This window comes from Pseudophryne corroboree, chromosome 7, assembly GCF_028390025.1.
Source record: "Pseudophryne corroboree isolate aPseCor3 chromosome 7, aPseCor3.hap2, whole genome shotgun sequence".
Lineage (NCBI taxonomy): Eukaryota > Metazoa > Chordata > Amphibia > Anura > Myobatrachidae > Pseudophryne > Pseudophryne corroboree.
In genome coordinates, this window is record NC_086450.1 from 235825463 (window position 1) to 235844825 (window position 19363).

The 19363-nt window shown below is 45.0% G+C and overlaps 1 protein-coding gene across 3 annotated transcripts in view; it reads right to left on the reverse strand.

Annotated features, from left to right (window-relative positions):
* The window catches only part of RALB (RAS like proto-oncogene B), a 173084-nt gene that overhangs the window by 76541 nt on the left and 77180 nt on the right, over positions 1-19363 (reverse strand). For 2 of the 3 annotated variants that reach the window (XM_063934033.1, XM_063934035.1), the window contains exon 2: positions 1143-1351. In XM_063934033.1, coding sequence (XP_063790103.1) covers positions 1143-1351 — 209 coding nt within the window. Of the gene's footprint in view, positions 1-1142; positions 1352-9602; positions 9770-19363 lie in introns of all 3 variants that reach the window. The other variant, XM_063934034.1, reaches the window with a different exon arrangement.

A 19363-nucleotide genomic window follows, 5' to 3' on the forward strand; every position in this document is an offset into this window, starting at 1 on the left:
AGGATGTGATGTACAGCTCCTCCACCAACGCGTTTCGCTGTTTACCACTACTTTTTCAAGGTGATCTGGTGCAGTGCCCTTCATGCCCTTTTTATAGCAGTGCTAATGGCCTATTTTTTTACAGGTGTTTCACAATCAATCATTCAAATAACCTTTAAAAATACAATTACATTCAGCTCTCTATTTCAGTGATAGACATTCCTAGGTCATTAAATGGTTAAAACTCTATTTTGCACATTACCAGATAGCCAAAGTTTGATTTCAGTATCTTATAAACCAGCTACCGGTCACGTGATCGCGGGAACCGCTTCCTGCATTTGGAACGCACCTCCGATGTCACTGGCTGCCTCCCGCGATCACGTGACCGGGACCTGACCCACCAACGAATCACTTCCAGGTGGTGTATTACTAAGGAAATGTACTCTGCATAGTGCCCAGAACTTCCTACTTTGGATTCCTTAATCAAGCCGTCTAAAAGGTCCTCATCTCCAATTTCAGTTGGTAATTATTTCCATCTCGCTTCAAATATTGTTCCTGGACTGTGGCTATATCAAATTGATGAACTTGTTGCTTGAGTTCCAGCTCATGTTTTAAATTTTTATATTTATCATCTATAATATCTAAATTGAATGCAGTGCTATGATAGGCCCTTCTCATTTAATTGAGCTATATTTTATGAAATGTTGCAACATCAGAATTTTATGTATTTTGTGAATAAAATTGTATGAAATTTTTAATACATTCAGCTCTATAGCGCCAATTTTGGTTCTTCTATAATTTGCTTGTGGGGACTAACTATCCCAATATTTATTGGCTGCTTGTAGCAAAACGGGTCACGATCAGCGCCAAGCAAATTACTTGGTAATTTATTTTTCCGAAATGTGTGTGTGTTGCCCAGAGTAAACAATACTTTTAAAGAATTCCTTCTTTCAATATCACTTATAAAATAAATAAATAAAATCATGCTTCGACAACTTGTGGGTTCCCAGTAGATGTAGAACTAGAAGTCTCAGCATGACACACATCTCTTCACACTGTTATACAGAATATTATAGTTCTAAGAAATTTATAGATTAAAAAAGGTGTAAGCGACTGCATCAATATCAAATCAATTCTAATTTAAGACTATTTTTAGCACCAACCTGAACTCGGCTGTTGCAGTAAAAGATTCGTGCTCAGTGATTGAGAAAACCAGCAGGAAGCCCTCTCCACTACGAAAGTAGTTGTCTCGAATAGCTGCGTAATCCTCTTGGCCAGCAGTGTCCAGTATGTCTATCTGAACTTCCTCTCCATCCAGCACCACTTTCTTCCTGTAGCTGTCAGCCTTGGTGGGTTCATAGTCCTCCACAAACTGCAAAAGACAGAGGCTCTCTCATCATACAGGAACATTTGTATGTGTTTATCACACAGACAGTGATGCAATTTCCCAGTAAGATTTCAGGCTCAAATCATCTATTACAGCCAGCGTACTATTTCCTGTATTTGTGCGGTGAGGTCAGTGGCTGGGGAGGCACTGGATGATTCACACCCTATAATTAATTATATATATATATCTATCTATCAGTGTTTCCACGAAGTGGAGGGTGCACTCTCGCTTGAATAAAAATAGTCCATGCATAAAAAAGACTTTTTATTAAAGTTGTCAAAAGCCTTATTGTCGACGTTTCGGTCCATTTACCGAACCTTTCTCAAGACCAGTAACACATCATAGTTAAATTGACATCATTCATCAAATAATTAGCAATGTCTAGAACAGAAACAAAAACAAATACACATATTAAAGGACTGTGCCTCCCAGGCCATGTGACATCCAGCTAACTCTTAGAATGAACACAGACAATCTAAATATAACCACAATGGCAGCTCAGCCCATCACCAAAGAAAGACATGTGTGACGGGGACCACTGCTATGGGTAAACGCACCACCTCCACCTATAGTGTCACCCCCTATACACCGTACAGTATGAAAAGCTCACCTAAGATCAGTTCATCATCATGTATATTAGACAAAAGGGGGTAGCAGGTCTGGACACCAAAATGAGGGTCATAAATACAGACGGTAATTGTCACGTCTCTATGAGATCAAATCAAGCAAGAAGTCCTAAATACCAGTCCACATGAACAGCCCACCAAAAATCATAGAGGGGTCACACTGAACATACCTGATCACACAGACGCTGCTACTAGGATGCAGCTACAGGGCAATAGAAAAACATAGGGCGCTGTATAAACAATAACAAGGAGAAAATAAACCTCTGAATACATCACATGTAGGTCACTATGTCAAACTCAAAAGTTCAAACATAACTTACAATTATCAGAAGAGGAGAAATTCATCCCTGTGCTGCATCACCACTGACAGCACGAGGACTGCTATTTAAGTGTCCCGGACCGGAAGTAACCGGAAGTCCCGGGCACAACAAACAAAACCATCCTACTATAGGTAAGGCGCTACATGGGGTCCACGACCTGCACCAGGCACACTCCGCCGGGCGGTGCGTCCACAATCCCCCAAGCCAGACCGGCAGGCGCCGCAGCAGCCAAACGAGCCACCGGCGCCACACTTCCCGGGCACGAACAGCTTAAAATAAATGGAGTCACGTCTCCTGAGCAACAACCAGCACCCCTGGTGGCGGTGGGTGCGGATATTTTTTGTATAATATATATATAAATATATATATATATATATATATATATATATAATATATATATATATATATATATATATATATATATATATATATATATATATATATATATATATATATAAAATGATTTTACTTACCGATAAATCTATTTCTCGTAGTCCGTAGTGGATGCTGGGACTCCGTAAGGATCATGGGGAATAGCGGCTCCGCAGGAGACAGGGCACAAGAATAAAAGCTTTAGGATCAGGTGGTGTGCACTGGCTCCTCCCCCTATGACCCTCCTCCAAGCCTCAGTTAGGATACTGTGCCCGGACGAGCGTACATAATAAGGAAGGATATTGAATCCCGGGTAAGACTCATACCAGCCACACCAATCACACCGTACAACTTGTGATCTGAACCCAGTTAACAGTATGATAACAACGAAGGAGCCTCAGAAAAGATGGCTCACAACAACAATAACCCGATTTAGTTAACAATAACTATGTACAAGTATTGCAGACAATCCGCACTTGGGATGGGCGCCCAGCATCCACTACGGACTACGAGAAATAGATTTATCGGTAAGTAAAATCTTATTTTCTCTGACGTCCTAGTGGATGCTGGGACTCCGTAAGGACCATAGGGATTATACCAAAGCTCCCAAACGGGCGGGAGAGTGCGGATGACTCTGCAGCACCGAATGAGAGAACTCCAGGTCCTCCTCAGCCAGGGTATCAAATTTGTAGAATTTAGCAAACGTGTTTGCCCCTGACCAAGTAGCTGCTCGGCAAAGTTGTAAAGCCGAGACCCCTCGGGCAGCCGCCCAAGATGAGCCCACTTTCCTTGTGGAATGGGCTTTCACAGATTTTGGCTGTGGCAGGCCTGCCACAGAATGTGCAAGCTGAATTGTACTACAAATCCAACGAGCAATAGTCTGCTTAGAAGCAGGAGCACCCAGCTTGTTGGGTGCATACAGGATAAACAGCGAGTCAGACTTTCTGATTCCCGCCGTCCTGGAAACATATTTTCAGGGCCCTGACAACGTCAAGTAACTTGGAGTCCTCCAAGTCCCTAGTAGCCGCAGGCACCACAATAGGTTGGTTCATGTGAAAGGCAGAAACCACCTTAGGGAGAAATTGAGGACGAGTCCTCAATTCTGCCCTGTCAGAATGAAAAATTAAGTAAGGGCTTTTATATGATAAAGCCGCCAATTCTGACACACGCCTGGCTGAAGCCAGGGCTAACAGCATCGTCACCTTCCATGTGAGATATTTTAAGTCCACAGTGGTGAGTGGTTCAAACCAATGTGACTTAAGGAACCTCAAAACAACATTGAGATCCCAAGGTGCCACTGGAGGCACAAAAGGAGGTTGTATATGCAGTACCCCTTTTACAAATGTCTGAACTTCAGGTACTGAAGCCAGTTCTTTCTGGAAGAAAATCGACAGGGCCGAAATTTGAACCTTAATGGACCCTAATTTTAGGCCCATAGACAGTCCTGTTTGCAGGAAAGGAAACGACCCAGTTGAAATTCCTCTGTAGGGGCCTTCTTGGCCTCACACCACGCAACATATTTTCGCCAAATGCGGTGATAATGTTTTGCGGTTACATCCTTCCTGGCTTTGACCAGGGTAGGGATGACTTCATCTGGAATGCCTTTTTCCTTCAGGATCCGGCGTTCAACCGCCATGCCGTCAAACGCCGCCGCGGTAAGTCTTGGAACAGACAAGGCCCCTGTTGGAGCAGGTCCTTTCTTAGAGGTAGAGGCCACGGTTCTTCCGTGAGCATCTCTTGAAGTTCCGGGTACCAAGTCCTTCTTGGCCAATCCGGAACCACGAGTATCGTTCTTACTCCTCTCCTTCTTATGATTCTCAGTACTTTTGGTATGAGAGGCAGAGGAGGGAACACATACACTGACTGGTACACCCACGGTGTCACCAGAGCGTCCACCGCTATTGCCTGAGGGTCCCTTGACCTGGCGCAATATCTGTCTAGTTTTTTGTTTAGACGTGACGCCATCATGTCCACCTTTGGTTTTTCCCAACGGTTTACAATCAGGTGGAAGACTTCTGGGTGAAGTCCCCACTCTCCCGGGTGAAGGTCGTGTCTGCTGAGGAAGTCTGCTTCCCAGTTGTCCACTCCCGGAATGAACACTGCTGACAGAGCTATCACATGATTTTCCGCCCAGCGAAGAATCCTTGCAGCTTCTGCCATTGCCCTCCTGCTTCTCGTGCCGCCCTGTCTGTTTACGTGGGCGACTGACGTGATGTTGTCCGATTGGATCAATACCGCCTGACCCTGAAGCAGGGGTTTCGCTTGACTTAGGGCATTGTAAATGGCCCTTAGTTCCAGAATGTTTATATGAAGAGATGTTTCCATGCTTGACCACAAGCCCTGGAAATTTTTTCCCTGTGTGACTGCCCCCCAGCCTCTCAGGCTGGCGTCCGTGGTCACCAGGACCCAATCCTGAATGCCAAATCTGCGGCCCTCTAGTAGATGAGCACTCTGCAGCCACCACAGAAGAGACACCCTTGTCCTTGTCGACAGGGTTATCCGCTGATGCATCTGAAGATGCGATCCGGACCATTTGTCCAGTAGATCCCACTGAAACGTTCTTGCATGGAATCTTCCGAATGGAATCGCTTCGTAAGAAGCCACCATTTTTCCCAGGACCCTCGTGCACCGATACCTGGCCTGGTTTTAGGAGGTTCCTGACTAGCTCGGATAACTCCCTGGCCTTCTCCTCCGGGAGAAACACCTTTTTCTGGACTGTGTCCAGAATCATTCCTAGGAACAGTAGACGTGTCGTTGGAATCAGCTGCGATTTTGGAATATTTAGGATCCACCCGTGCTGACGTAACACTACCTGAGATAGTGCTACTCCGACTTCTAACTGTTCCCTGGACCTTGCCCTTATCAGGAGATCGTCCAAGTAAGGGATAATTAAGATGCCTTTTCTTCGAAGAAGAATCATCATTTCGGCCATTACCTTGGTAAAGACCCGAGGTGCCGTGGACAACCCAAACGGCAGCGTCTGAAACTGATAATGACAGTTTTGTACTACAAACCTGAGGTACCCTTGGTGAGACGGGTAGATTGGGACGTGGAGATAAGCATCCTTGATGTCCAGAGACACCATATAGTCCCCTTCTTCCAGGTTTGCTATCACCGCTCTGAGTGATTCCATCTTGAATTTGAACCTCTTTATGTAAGTGTTCAGGGATTTTAGATTTAAAATTGGTCTCACCAAGCCGTCCGGCTTCGGTACCACAAACAGCGTGGAATAATACCCCTTTCCCTGTTGTAGGAGGGGTACCTTGATTATCACCTGCTGGGAATACAGCTTGTGAATGGCTTCCAAAACTGCCTCCCTGTCGGAGGGAGACTTTGGTAGAGCAGACTTCAGGAACCGGCGAGGGGGAAACGCCTCGAATTCCAGTTTGTACCCCTGCGATACCACCTGTAGAATCCAGGGGTCCACTTGCGAGTGAGCCCACTGCGCGTTGAAATTCTTGAGACGGGCCCCCACTATGTCTGAGTCTGCTTGTAAAGCCCCAGCGTCATGCTGAAGACTTGGCAGAAGCAGGGGAGGGCTTCTGCTCCTGGGAAGCGGCTGCATGGTGCAGTCTTTTTCCCCTTCCTCTGCCCCGGGGCAGGAAGGAATGGCCTTTAGCTCGCTTGTACTTATGGGAACGAAAGGACTGAGTTTGAAAAGACGGTGTCTTTTTCTGCTGATGTGAAGTGACCTGGGGTAAAAAGGTGGATTTTCCAGCCGTTGCCGTGGCCACCAGGTCCGATAGACCAGCCCCAAATAACTCCTCCCCTTTATACGGCAATACTTCCATATGTCGTTTGGAATCCGCATCGCCTGACCACTGTCGCGTCCATAACGCTCTTCTGGCAGAAATAGACATAGCACTTACTCTTGATGCCAGGGTGCAAATATCCCTCTGTGCATCACGCATATATAGTAATGCATCCTTCAAATGCTCTATAGTTAACAGTATATTGTCCCTATACAGGGTATCAATATTTTCAGTCAGGGAATCCGACCACGCGACGCCAGCACTGCACATCCAGGCTGAAGCGATTGCTGGTCGCAGTATAACACCAGTATGTGTGTATATACTTTTAAGAATATTTTCCAGCCTTCTATCTGCTGGTTCTTTGAGGGTGGCCGTATCAGGAGACTGTAACGCTACTTGTTTAGATAAACGTGTGAGCGCCTTATCTACCCTAGGGGGTGTTTCCCAACGTGTCCTAACCTCTAACGGGAAAGGATATAGTGCCAATAATTTTTTAGAAATTAGCAGTTTTTTGTCGGGGGAAACCCACGCTTTATCACACACCTCATTTAACTCATCTGACTCAGGGAAAACTATTGGTAGTTTTTTCACACCCCACATAATACCCTTCTTTGTGGTACTTGTAGTGTCAGAAATGTTCAATGCTTCCTTCATTGCCGTGATCATGTAACGTGTGGCCCTACTGGACATTACGTTTGTCTCCTCACCGTCGACACTAGACTCAGTATCTGTGTCTGGATCTGTGTCGACCCACTGAGGTAACGGGCGTTTTAGGGCCCCTGACGGTGTCTGAGACGCCTGGACAGGCACTAATTGATTTGCCGGCTGTCTCATGTCATCAACCGTTCTTTGCAAAGTGCTGACATTATCACTTAATTCTTTAAAAACGATCATCCAGTCAGGTGTCGACTCCCTAGGGGGTGACATCACTAACCCAGGCAAATGCTCCGCCTCCACATCATTTTCCTCCTCATACATGTCGACACACACGTACCGACACACAGCACACACACCGGGAATGCTCTGATAGAGGACAGGACCCCACAAGCCCTTTGGAGAGACAGAGGGAGAGTCTGCCAGCACACACCAAGCGCTATATATATATATATATATATATATACAGGGATAACTTTATATAAGTGTTATTCCCTTATAGCTGCTGTTTATATAGTTTTTAGCTGCCAATAGTGCCCCCCCTTCTCTTTTTTACCCTGATTCAGTAGCAAGTCTGCAGGGGAGAGTCAGGGAGCCGTCCTTCCAGCGGAGCTGTGAGGGAAAATGGCGCTTGTGTGCTGAGGAGATAAGGACGTCGTGAAGGGGCGGAGCCTATCTCCCGCTTTTTCTGTAAAAAATGGCAGGGGTTAAAATACATCCATATAGCCCCAGAGCTATATGTGATGTATTCTTTAGCCAATCTAAGGTATATCATGTTATATTGCGTCTCAGGGCGCTCCCCCCCAGCGCCCTGCACCCTCAGTGACCAGAGTGTGAAGTGTGCTGAGAGCAATGGCGCACAGCTGCGGTGCTGTGCGCTACCTTAGTCTGAAGACAGGATCGTCTTCTGCCGCCGATTTCACCGGACCTCTTCGCTCTTCTGGCTCTGTAAGGGGGCCGGCGGCGCGGCTCCGGGACCCATCCAGGCTGAACCTGTGATCGTCCCTCTGGAGCTAATGTCCAGTAGCCTAAGAAACCCGATCCACTCTGCACGCAGGCGAGTCCGTTTCTTCTCCCCTTAGTCCCACGATGCAGTGAGCCTGTTGCCAGCAGGACTCACTGAAAATAAAAAACCTAAAATATACTTTTATTCTAAGCAGCTCAGGAGAGCCACCTAGCCTGCACCCTTCTCGTTCGGGCACAAAAATCTAACTGAGGCTTGGAGGAGGGTCATAGGGGGAGGAGCCAGTGCACACCACCTGATCCTAAAGCTTTTATTCTTGTGCCCTGTCTCCTGCGGAGCCGCTATTCCCCATGGTCCTTACGGAGTCCCAGCATCCACTAGGACGTCAGAGAAATATATTATATATATTATATATATATATATATATATATATATATATATATATATATATATATATATATATATATATATATATATATATACATACATACATACATACATACACATACTTTTTTTATTTTATTTTTTTACAGGTGGCCTACAGGTCCCAGCAAGGCGGCACTTGGAGAACCACAAGTGCCTGTATGTTCGGACATTCAGGGCCCGCTGGCACCTGTAGTCCTCCTGTAAAGAAAATATTAAAATACATACATGACACATTTAAAAATAGAAAAAGTTTGCCTCTCACTGGCTTCAATAAGGGGCGATGATGCGACAAGCAGTGATTGGCTCGCGGCAGCCATCTTAGATTTAAAAAATTACGCTCACGACACCATTTTTAAAATTGGAACCGCTCTGCTTCCGAACTCAGCAAAAAGACAGGCAGGGACTGGATCCTCTTGGATCCAGGCCTGCAGTCATGCCAGCTATCCCTGCCAGGTCCCACCGCCGCTAACGCTCACACCTCTACCACATCCCCGCCGCACATCCTGCTGCCCAACCAGTAATGACAGCGGATCCATCACTGGACAGCTGTATCCAGTGACAGATTCACTGTCCAATCACATCTGCCTGACTGACAGGGGCGTTCTTTCATGTGCAGTGAATGCACGTCCCTGTCACGAGGCACTTCTACTAGTGCTGCTTTTCTTGTTAATTTCAATGGGCTTTTACTGCCCATAGCTTGGCACTGCCCCCCACAGCTTTTCTATTGTCAACAGGAGGCTCTGCTATCGGTGCCTCCCAAACCTAATTTTAATGTAAAAATGATTAGCATAATACAAAAGAAGATACTTATGTGTCACAAGTATTATTTTAACCACAAGCATGTCCCTGCTGCCTATGTTATGTGACTGGTCTTTATTCCAGAGCAATCCATCTCTACAAGCGTACAAGTGAAATATATTGAATGGAAAAGGAACTACATAGCCAATACACCGACTGTAGCAGGGGGACCGGATGTCCCGCTGAGAGCTGCAACTGCAGGAAGCTTCTTTCTGGGATTTCTGACAGATAGCAATCAGACGCAACCAGCACAGCCTAGTGCATCTTTGGCCATGCCAGGCAAGTGGGTAAACATCTAAGCAGACATCTGTATGTAGCACTTACCTCATCATACATGAACTGTAGTGTGAGTGCGGACTTGCCTACTCCACCACTTCCAACCATGATCACCTTGTGTAGCACTAAGGAACTCTGAGTTTTGTTTTTGTTGGCTGCCATCTTGGGTGGTTCTAGTGGTTGCAGTCATAAACCAATCAGCAGTTCTGACCCAGCTAGAAACAAAAGACAAAGCTTTTACTGAGACATGAGGATACATGTTGGTGCCATTTCCACCAAATAATCTCAGTCTTTGCAATGCACAGAAAACAAAGATAAGGATTAGTGCTCCAGCATGGCTCTGTAAATAATGTGGGCAATTACAGTGTCTAACGAACACAAAAAGGTATACCTGCTACATGTATTATTACTATATCACTCCTGATAAGAAAACAATGCAATCAGTTCCATAATAACACAAATACTGCACTCTACTGGGGGCGTATCTTCCCCTTGGCCAGGATGGCACTCGCAAAGGGCCACCATCTTGGGCCAGGTGGTAGCAGAGCCAGATTATCCACAAGGCAATGTACATGTCCTGGGCACGTGGAACCTGCTGCATTATGCCGCTAATGGGGAAAGATCAGACATGGCAAGCACAAATGAGGCTATATCTCAGCCAGTACTGCAACCTCCGTCTCATCTATTCTTGGTAGCGGCAGATTCTGAGGTCACACAGAGGGCTGCGACTGCCTGACATCATGCAACGGGTGGGCTCAGAGATGAGGGAGAAATGACCGAATAGCCAGAAGTCAGTGACAGACAGGTGATGTGTGGAGGGTAAAGATGATAGGAGTCATGTGAGGAGGGTAATCAGGGTGGATCATGTGAGAAGGGTAATAAGGAAGGGTTGTTTTTGGTGGGTCCTTTGAGGAAATAAAATAACTATTTTCATTAAAATATTTTTATAACCAGCAAAAATACTGCAACATTAAAAGATGCAAAAGATGTGTGGAGGAAAAAGGAATCAGGATAAAATAATGGTTTGTTCCACTGTGTGTCTTACGTATCTATTGCTAATTACACAGGCCTGATTCGGAGTAAAAACGCAAGTAAAAACGCAGATGGAGCTCAGGATTTCAGGATACTGTGCAATCGCCAAATCAGGCATACGCACACTGGCAGAAATTAGACGTGTGTCAGACTGATCTTTTGCACATACCATGGGGTGGGTGAAAGTCTAGATCATGGGTCTTCTACCTGCGGCTCTCCAGCTGCTGTGGAACTACACATCCCAGCACGCCCTGCCTCAGTTTAATAGCAAAACTGTAGCAGGGCATGCTGGCATGTGTAGTTCCACAGCAGCTGGAGTGCCGCCGGTTGAAGACCCATGGTCTAGATGGTAATGACGACTGCTATAGACGTAAAAATAGGATTTTAATTACCTACCGGTAAATCCTTTTCTCGTAGGCCGTAAGATACTGGGAATCCATTTAGTACCATGGGGTATAGACGGTCCACTAGGAGCCATGGGCACTATAGAAGTTTGATTACGTGTGCTGGCTCCTCCCTGTATGCCCATCCTACCAGACTCAGTCTAGGAAACTGCCCAAGGAGACAGACATACTTTGAGAGAAGGATATAGAAAAGGAAAGTGGCGAAATTTAGAACCAGCACAACCAGAACAAGAGGAAAGCCATGCTAACCAAACTTGCGATCAGGGACAGCAACAGCTGAACCAAACAACATTACTTAACCATGTAACCGTGCAGGAAGAACGAAACACCAGGCGGGCGCCCAGTATCCCCTACGGACTACCAGAAAAGGATTTACCGGTAGGTAATTAAAATCCTATTAACTCTTACGTCCTAGGGGATACTAGGAATACATTTAGTACCATGGGGATGTACCAAAGCTCCCAAATCAGGTGGGAGAGTGCCGAGGTTCCTGCAGAACCGACTGACCAAACTGAAGGTCCTCAGAGGACAAGGTATCGAACTTATAAAACGTGTTCGAACCAGACCATGTAGTTGCTCAGCAGAGCTGTAAAGCCGAGACACCCCAGGCAGCCGCCCAAGAAGAACCCAACGACCTAGTAGACAGATTTTGGAATCGGCAAACCTGCCGTGGAATAAACATGCTGGATAGTGAGCCTTATTCAGCGTGCAATTGACTACTTCGAAGCACGACACCCAATCTTATTGGGATCATACAGAACGAACAGCAAGTCCGTTTTCCTGTGACGAGCTGTTTTCTTTACATAGACCTTCAAAGCCCTCACAACATCTAAAGACTTTGAAGTAGCAGAGGTATCCGTAACAACCGGGACCACAATAGGTTGGTTGATCTGAAAAGCAGACACCACCTTAGGAAGAAATTGCTGACGAATCCCGAGTTCAGCTCTGTCCTCATGGAAAATCAAGTAGTGGCTCTTGTAAGACAACGCCTCCAGCTCCGACACACAGAAGCCTGAAGCCAAGGCCAACAGTGTGACGGTCTTCCACGTAAGGTACTTTACATCCACCTCCTGTAACAGTACAAACCAGTCCGATTGGAGGAACTGCAGCACCAAATTGAGGTCCCAATGTGCCGTAGGAGGCACAAAGGGAGGTTGGATGTGAAGAACAACTTTCAAGAACGTCAGGACCTCAGGGAGAGAAGCGAATTGTTTCTGAAAGAAAATAGACAAGTCCGAAATCTGAACTTTTATGGAGCCTAGGCGTAGGCCTACATCTATTCCCGACTGCAGAAAAAGCAGGAAACATCCCAGATGAAATTCAACCGAAGAATATTGTCTGCTCTCACACCAAGAGACATATTTCTTCCAGATAAGATGGTAATGTTTAGACGTTACCCCCTTTCTGGCTTGGATCATAGTTGGGATGACCTTGTCAGGAATCCCTCTCCTAGCTAGAATCAGCCGTTCAACTTCCATGACGTTAAACTTAGCCATGGTAAGTCTTGATAGACGAATGGGACCTGTTGTAGAAGAGCCTCTCGAAGAGGCAGAGACCACGGATCTTCGTGTATGATCTCTGTAAGATCCGCATACCAGGCCCTTCGCGTCCAGTCCCGAGCAATGAGGATTGCTTGAACCCTTTCCCTTTTTTAATTCTTTTTAGAATTCTTGGGATCAGAGGAATGGGAGTAAACAAGTACACCAGCTGGCAGACCCAGAGTACTCAGGGCATCTACTGCTACTGCCTGTGGGTCCGTCAACCTGGAACAATACCACTTGAGCTTCTTGTTGATTCGAGAGGCCATCATGTCAATTTATGGATACCATCAACGAGGTGTTAAACACAGAAACACCTCTGGGTGGAGCCCCCATTCCCCCGGGTGCAGGTCGTGTCTGCTGAGGAAGTCTGCTTCCCAGTTGTCTACTCCCGGAATGAAGATCACCGACAACACCACGGCATGTTTTTCCGCCCAGAGAAGAATTCTTGACACCTCTGACATTGCGGCTCTGCTTTTCGTTCCACCCTGTCAATTTATGTACGTTACCGCCATCACATTGTCCGACTGAACCTAAATGGCCTGATTCTGAAGAGATGAGGCCTGCAGAAGGGCATTGTAGATAGCCCTGAGTTCCAGGATGTTTATCTGAAAGATGACTTCCTGACTTGACCATCTTCCCTGAAACTGTACCCCCTGGGTGACCGCGCCACAACCTCTGAGACTTGCGCCTGTGGTTAACAGAATCCAATTCTGAATCCCGAGCCTTCGACCCTCGACTAGGTGAGAAGTCTGTAGCCACCACAGTAGGGAAATCCTGGCTTTTGGCCACAGACGAATCCTCTGGTGCATGTGAAGATGCGATCCGAACCATTTGTCCAACAGATCTAGCTGGAATGGCCTCGCATGAAACCTGACGTACTGAATTGCTTCGTAAGAAGCCACCATCTTCCCCAGAAGGCGTATGCAAAGATGCACAGAGATCCGGGTTGGCTTCAAGACGGCCCGGATCATCGACTGGATTACCATTGCCTTTTCCAAGAGAAGGAACACTTTGAGACTCCGTGTCCTTTATCATTCCCAGGAAATGAAGTCTCTGCGTTGATTCTAGATGAGATTTTGGTAGGTTCAGAATCCACCCATGGTCCAGTAACAGTTTTTGAATGGCATCCTGTAAGGTTATACTTGCCTCTTGTGAAACTGCTAAGCCTGATTTGAAGAATGTGAGGTGGGAGCTCCTGGAACTCCAGTCTGTAGCCCTGGGATATAAGGTCTATGACCCAGGGATCCTGGCACGATCTTGTCAAGATGTGACTGAAGAATTTTAGCCGGGCTCCCAACTGCCTGTCTTCCAGGCCTCGTGGTCCACAGGAAGGTTTTGAGGAAGCAAAACCTGAGCCCTGTTCCTGTGAACCAGCAGGTACTGGTTGGCATGGTTTTCCTCTGGCAGTGGTAGCAGAAACTCTGGCCTTGCTCGTAAACTTGGCAGTCCGATTGGTATAAATTGGGTCCTGAGTAGGCCTTCCTAACTGGCAAAGCTGCAGAAGGTAGGTATGTGGACTTACCCGCAGTAGCTCGGGAGATCCATTTGTCAAGTTCATCTCCAAGTAAAGGCCTCACCTTTCCTGGAGTCCGCGTCAGCAGTCCACTGACATAACCATAATCCCTTGCGTGCCGACACTGCCATAGCTGTAGTGCGTGCATTAAGCAAACCTCTCTCTTTTATGGCTTCCACCATTAAGTTTGCAGAGTCTTGTATATCTTGCAGGAGCAAAACTATTTCCTCTTGAGGTAAGGTGTCTAACCCCTCAATTAAATTACCTGACAATTTAGCAATGGCTCGTGTAATACACACACGCTATAGTGGGGGTCTCTGGGCCACCCCAGCAGCAGTATACAAAGATTTGAGTGTAGTCTCAATCTTGCGATCAGCCGCATCTTTTAGGGAGGCTGCACCAGGGACAAGCAAGACAATTTTACGTGAGAGCCTGGAGACAGATGCATCCACTATCGGTGGATTTTCCCATTTTTTCCTATCCTCAGGAGGAAAAGGAAAAGATGAGAACAACATTCTAGGAATTTGAAATTTCTTATCTGGATTAACCCACGGTTCTTCAAACAGGGTATTTAGTTCCTTTGACACAGGAAAAGTGGATGAGGATATTTTCTTTATATTAAAGTAAGATTAATTTAGAATCTCTCTGATAGCATCTATTAGAGCCCCTACGCCCTGTGACAGTATACCCTCCCCTACCTTTATGTCCACCTCACCCTCCTCCATTTCTGACCCATCATTATCAGAGTCAGAATTCAGAATATGGGCCATTGTACCTTTTTGCGGACAAATGGTAGAGGACTGAAACGCTGGTCTGGGTACGGAGTCCTTTTTCATAAACTCAGCCATAGACTGCTTTAAGTATTGCATCTCCTTCTCATTTCGAGATAATTTTGCAGAAATGGTAGAAGTCATTCCCCTAATGGAGTCCAGCCATGCTGGTTCTGCCCCACTAGCCTGGGAAGGGATACTACACTGAGTACACACTAGTGAATCCTGTGGGGAAGAGGAACACTGTGCTTTACATGAAATACACTCTCTGCCTGACATACTGCAGCAGTGACAGCACACACAAGAAAAGGTTAAAAGCACAATTAACCCACAAAGTGCCTTTCCAGAGAGAGTATGGAACCAGCACACGGCGACCTTATCGCTAATGCCAAGCTTAGCTGGTTCGCAGACTAAGTACCTAGATTAGAGACTTAGTACACTACAAATCGCCCCCCCCCCCTCCTGCTATAACCCCCTGGTACCGCAGAGGTAAACTGGAGGCTCTCCGGAGGAGTTGCACGTCCCTGTCAGTCAACGACTGTCAGCTGCAGTAGGGAAAATGTCGCTTGTGAACTGCCGGATCCGCTCATAATGAAGCCCTGCCCCTTCAATGGCACACAGTCTTCCCACTCTTCTTTATACTGGCTTTATGTGTCTGTGTGCATAAAATGGAGTAAGCCCCTTTTATGGCTGTAGTGCCAGTCTGGGTACTGTATACACTATAGTGTACTTAGTCAGGAGATTCAGTCCGCCCCGTTTAGAAGCCGTGCGTCTCCGTACCCTCATGCCGCCATAATGGCCGGCGACCCACTAACTGGGACGCCGGCTTAGTACTCACCACTCTTCGTTCTTCTGGCTCTGTTAGGGGTGGCGGCGTGCTGCGGGAATGTACGCTCGCCGTGGAGGGGCTTGCGAATAGTTCCCTCAGGAGCTAGCGTCCCGTCAGTGGGGAACGGGACCATTAACCCTTAACCCCCCCCCCCTTTCCCCAAGTCCCACGAAGCAAATAGGCTGGTGCCATCCAGTCCCGCATGAAAACAACAAACGGAGAAAATAAATGCAGAAAACTCTTCAGGAGCTTCCAGAGACGTGACCGGCTCCTACGGGCACATTTTCTAATTGGAGTCTGGTAGGAGGGGCATAGAGGGAGGAGCCAGCACATGTAATCAAACTTCTATAATGCCCATGGCTCCTAGTGGACCCACTATACCCCGTGGTACTTAATGGATTCCCAGTATCCGCTAGGACGTAAGAGAAAATTAGTGCGATAGGTCAGGGCAACCTTAATGTATGGGCTCAATGGGCACCTGCACAGAGCCCCACAATTCTAGGGGCTTTGGAGCAGTTAGGTGCGGGCTGGTGCCTCAGGAGCTTTTAGGGAGGCAGGCAGACAATGCAGCATTCTCTACCTGACTCCAAGCCTGCAACCAGACAGGGAAAAGCTGTATTAGATTGCTGGAGACATTTACAGTTATGGAAGCATGTGCAGAGACTGCGCAGGACCACAAGAGGGGTGACTTATGATTTATTTATTTTTTGTTCCTGTGCATGGGTGGGTAGGGGCCGCAGCGCACTGATATGCCCTACAATACTCTTAAGAAGGCCCCAGGATAGGCTTCTACATGCAGACACACATATGGACGGATTCTCACATTAACAAAAAGGAGTCTGCCGCAGATGTGCGACTCAGAATCAGGCCCTCTATCTACAGTACATTTAAAGAGTGTTCTCAGCAACAACGCAGATGCGGTAATTGAAATATTAACACTTGTTACCCTTTATAGTAGATATCCATTTTTATATATTTAAGATGGGCAAACACTATACAAATTATCTGACACATCTGCTCTGATATGACTGGTTGGAATGCAAATCTGGCCATGTATGGGAGCAAATGACAATCGACCATTTGGTTCCAAACACTGGAAAACAGACAAAAATTGTTGTTCAGACAAATTGGTTAAATCCATGATTTAACCAATTTGTCTGAACAACCTTTTCGGTCCACTACTTAATAGTTAATAGCGCTCAGACCCCTAGATACGCCCGTGCACACTACTATCATGCTACAACTTCACTAGAAGATATGTTGTAAACAAGGATGAACCATTCATTTACTAAGTAAAACAAAAGCTCTAAAAAGGCTTAAACCCACTGGAGTGCCTTCTTATGTTTACTCCCAAGAAACTAGCCTAATCTTAATTTAGACATTGTTAGATCCTAAAACATGTGCAAGGTCAAATTCCTGCAAAGCGCAAATAAAACTTTCCACGTTTATCCTAGACACAATGCCCACAGCCCCGAGAAATAGTATAAACTATAAATTCCATGTGACACTTAATGTACACAGATTATTCCGTGGTGTGTAACTTCCCAAAAAATCCCACACACATCCTAGCTTTCCATGTGTTTCTAAATAGATGACATTTAAACAAATGAGTTCCTATGCCGCTGTCCTCATCTATGTCCTAGTAAGACATGTTTTTAAATTTCATCCATGCCATGAAGACAGAAAAGTTGAACAAAAAATAAATGTAGAGAACATTACATATGATTAGGTGTCAAATACTAAATACAGATAGAAACTCCAAAATCCTCAGGCCATTACACTGTTCCACATAATATAAGGAAATATAGCTATAAATGTTACATACAGTCATGCCATGTTTTCATGATACTACCTATTTCATTTAAACTAGAGCCAAATAAGGGTCTCTGCCCACAATTATTTAGGTTCGATTTTTAAATTGCTGATTTCATTTTAATTTGTAACATAACTCGAGACCTTGACAATATTCTTTCATTTTGACAATTCTGCTGGGTAACCATAACTCCTGTATTTGACTACAGGAGAATCTGAGCAGAGATCAGCGCAGTACAATCCAATACAGTATCCTTGCAACCTTCATTGGAGAGGATGGGTCTCTGCTTCCTGACATTGTTTCTCCATTATGGATGTAAACTACAAACTTCCTCTTGGTGTATCCAGCCAGATGAGTATGTACAGCTCTGCACACAACATTGCCATTCTGGCTACATGTCCTGACTGCCCTTCCCTAATTTCTCTCTAAGGACAAACTGAGGGCAGTGTGCATGTATTCAAGTAACCATGTTACACATGGTAAGTTATTACATAAACTGCTCATTTCTGTACAAAAATCACCAGCCGCCCCGTTTTCCCCACTTACAAAGATCCCTACACATACATAGAAAGATTTCATATCCTTACACTGCAACAGTGTATCCAGTTTGTCAGATTACAGAAGGGAAACACTACACCAGCTCACAACATAAACATCCTGTTTTTCACCATTTTAAAGTTATACTTAAACCCCCCCCCCAAAAAAAAACAAAAAAAATTGCAAAACTACTCGGGTGTCTGCAATAAATGTATATTTGGATCCATTATTACTGATTTCAGGCACCTGCTGAGGAAAATAGAGTTTGTGTTGCAACAAATAAATTGTTTTCTGTGAAAACAGGTGGTGTTCTGACAATCAAGGAAAACAGATCAGCGAGCAAACAGTACAATTTCCCATATAAAATATACCCGAGGTAATAGAGTAAAACCATAAATAAACACAAAAACAGCTTCCTCAAGCTCGCAGAGTATTGTCTAGAATACAAACAGAAAAGCACAAAACATTATGAAACCTGTAGAATGGTAATAAAAATGCAGATTTGTAGAACAAACATCCTGCAGAAAGGTACTTAACTACAACTAATATAAATGTATGTCAGAAACCAAATCATTACAAGGTAAAATGAACAGCCTAGACAGACAGAGATATAGATATATATATATATGTATATATATATATATATATATATATATATATATATATACATACATACATACATACATACATACACACACACATATATATATATATACACACACATATATAATATATCTGTCTGTCTAGGGTATATATATATATATATATATATATATATATATATATATATATATATATATATATATATAATAAATAAATAAATAAAACACAGACAAACTTTTACCAATATAAAAAAAAAAAAGTAACAAAACCCACGTTTAGATATTAACCCGCCTAGTAACTACGATACATGAAGGCAATAAACCATACACAAATGCTCGGAGGGTTCAATCCTTTATCTTACCGACAGCTGAGGGAATTCTGCACCTTCAGCAAGAAGTCCAAAAGACAAGTAACAAACACTGATGCAGACACTTCTCCAAACATTTTACAAGGAAATTAACCTGTTGTCTGCCGCTGCGGTAGGCTTTGCATTATCAAAATGCCTAGATAAACGTTAACCCCTTTTGAGATCAGGTTAATCTGAAATCACTAATGAAAGAATAAATACTACCCTGTATTATCAAGAATCAAAGGTGCACTCCCTTAGTCACAGTGAGGTAGTGTGTCTCAACCACCACCCAACAGTCCTTCCTACCTTGAAATGTTTCATTTGCAATTAGAATGCGGTGCTAAATATAAGGCTCTAATTTCAGCAATACAAGACTGGTGCACTGTATACATAAATACAATTTCCCAGAGAAACACTG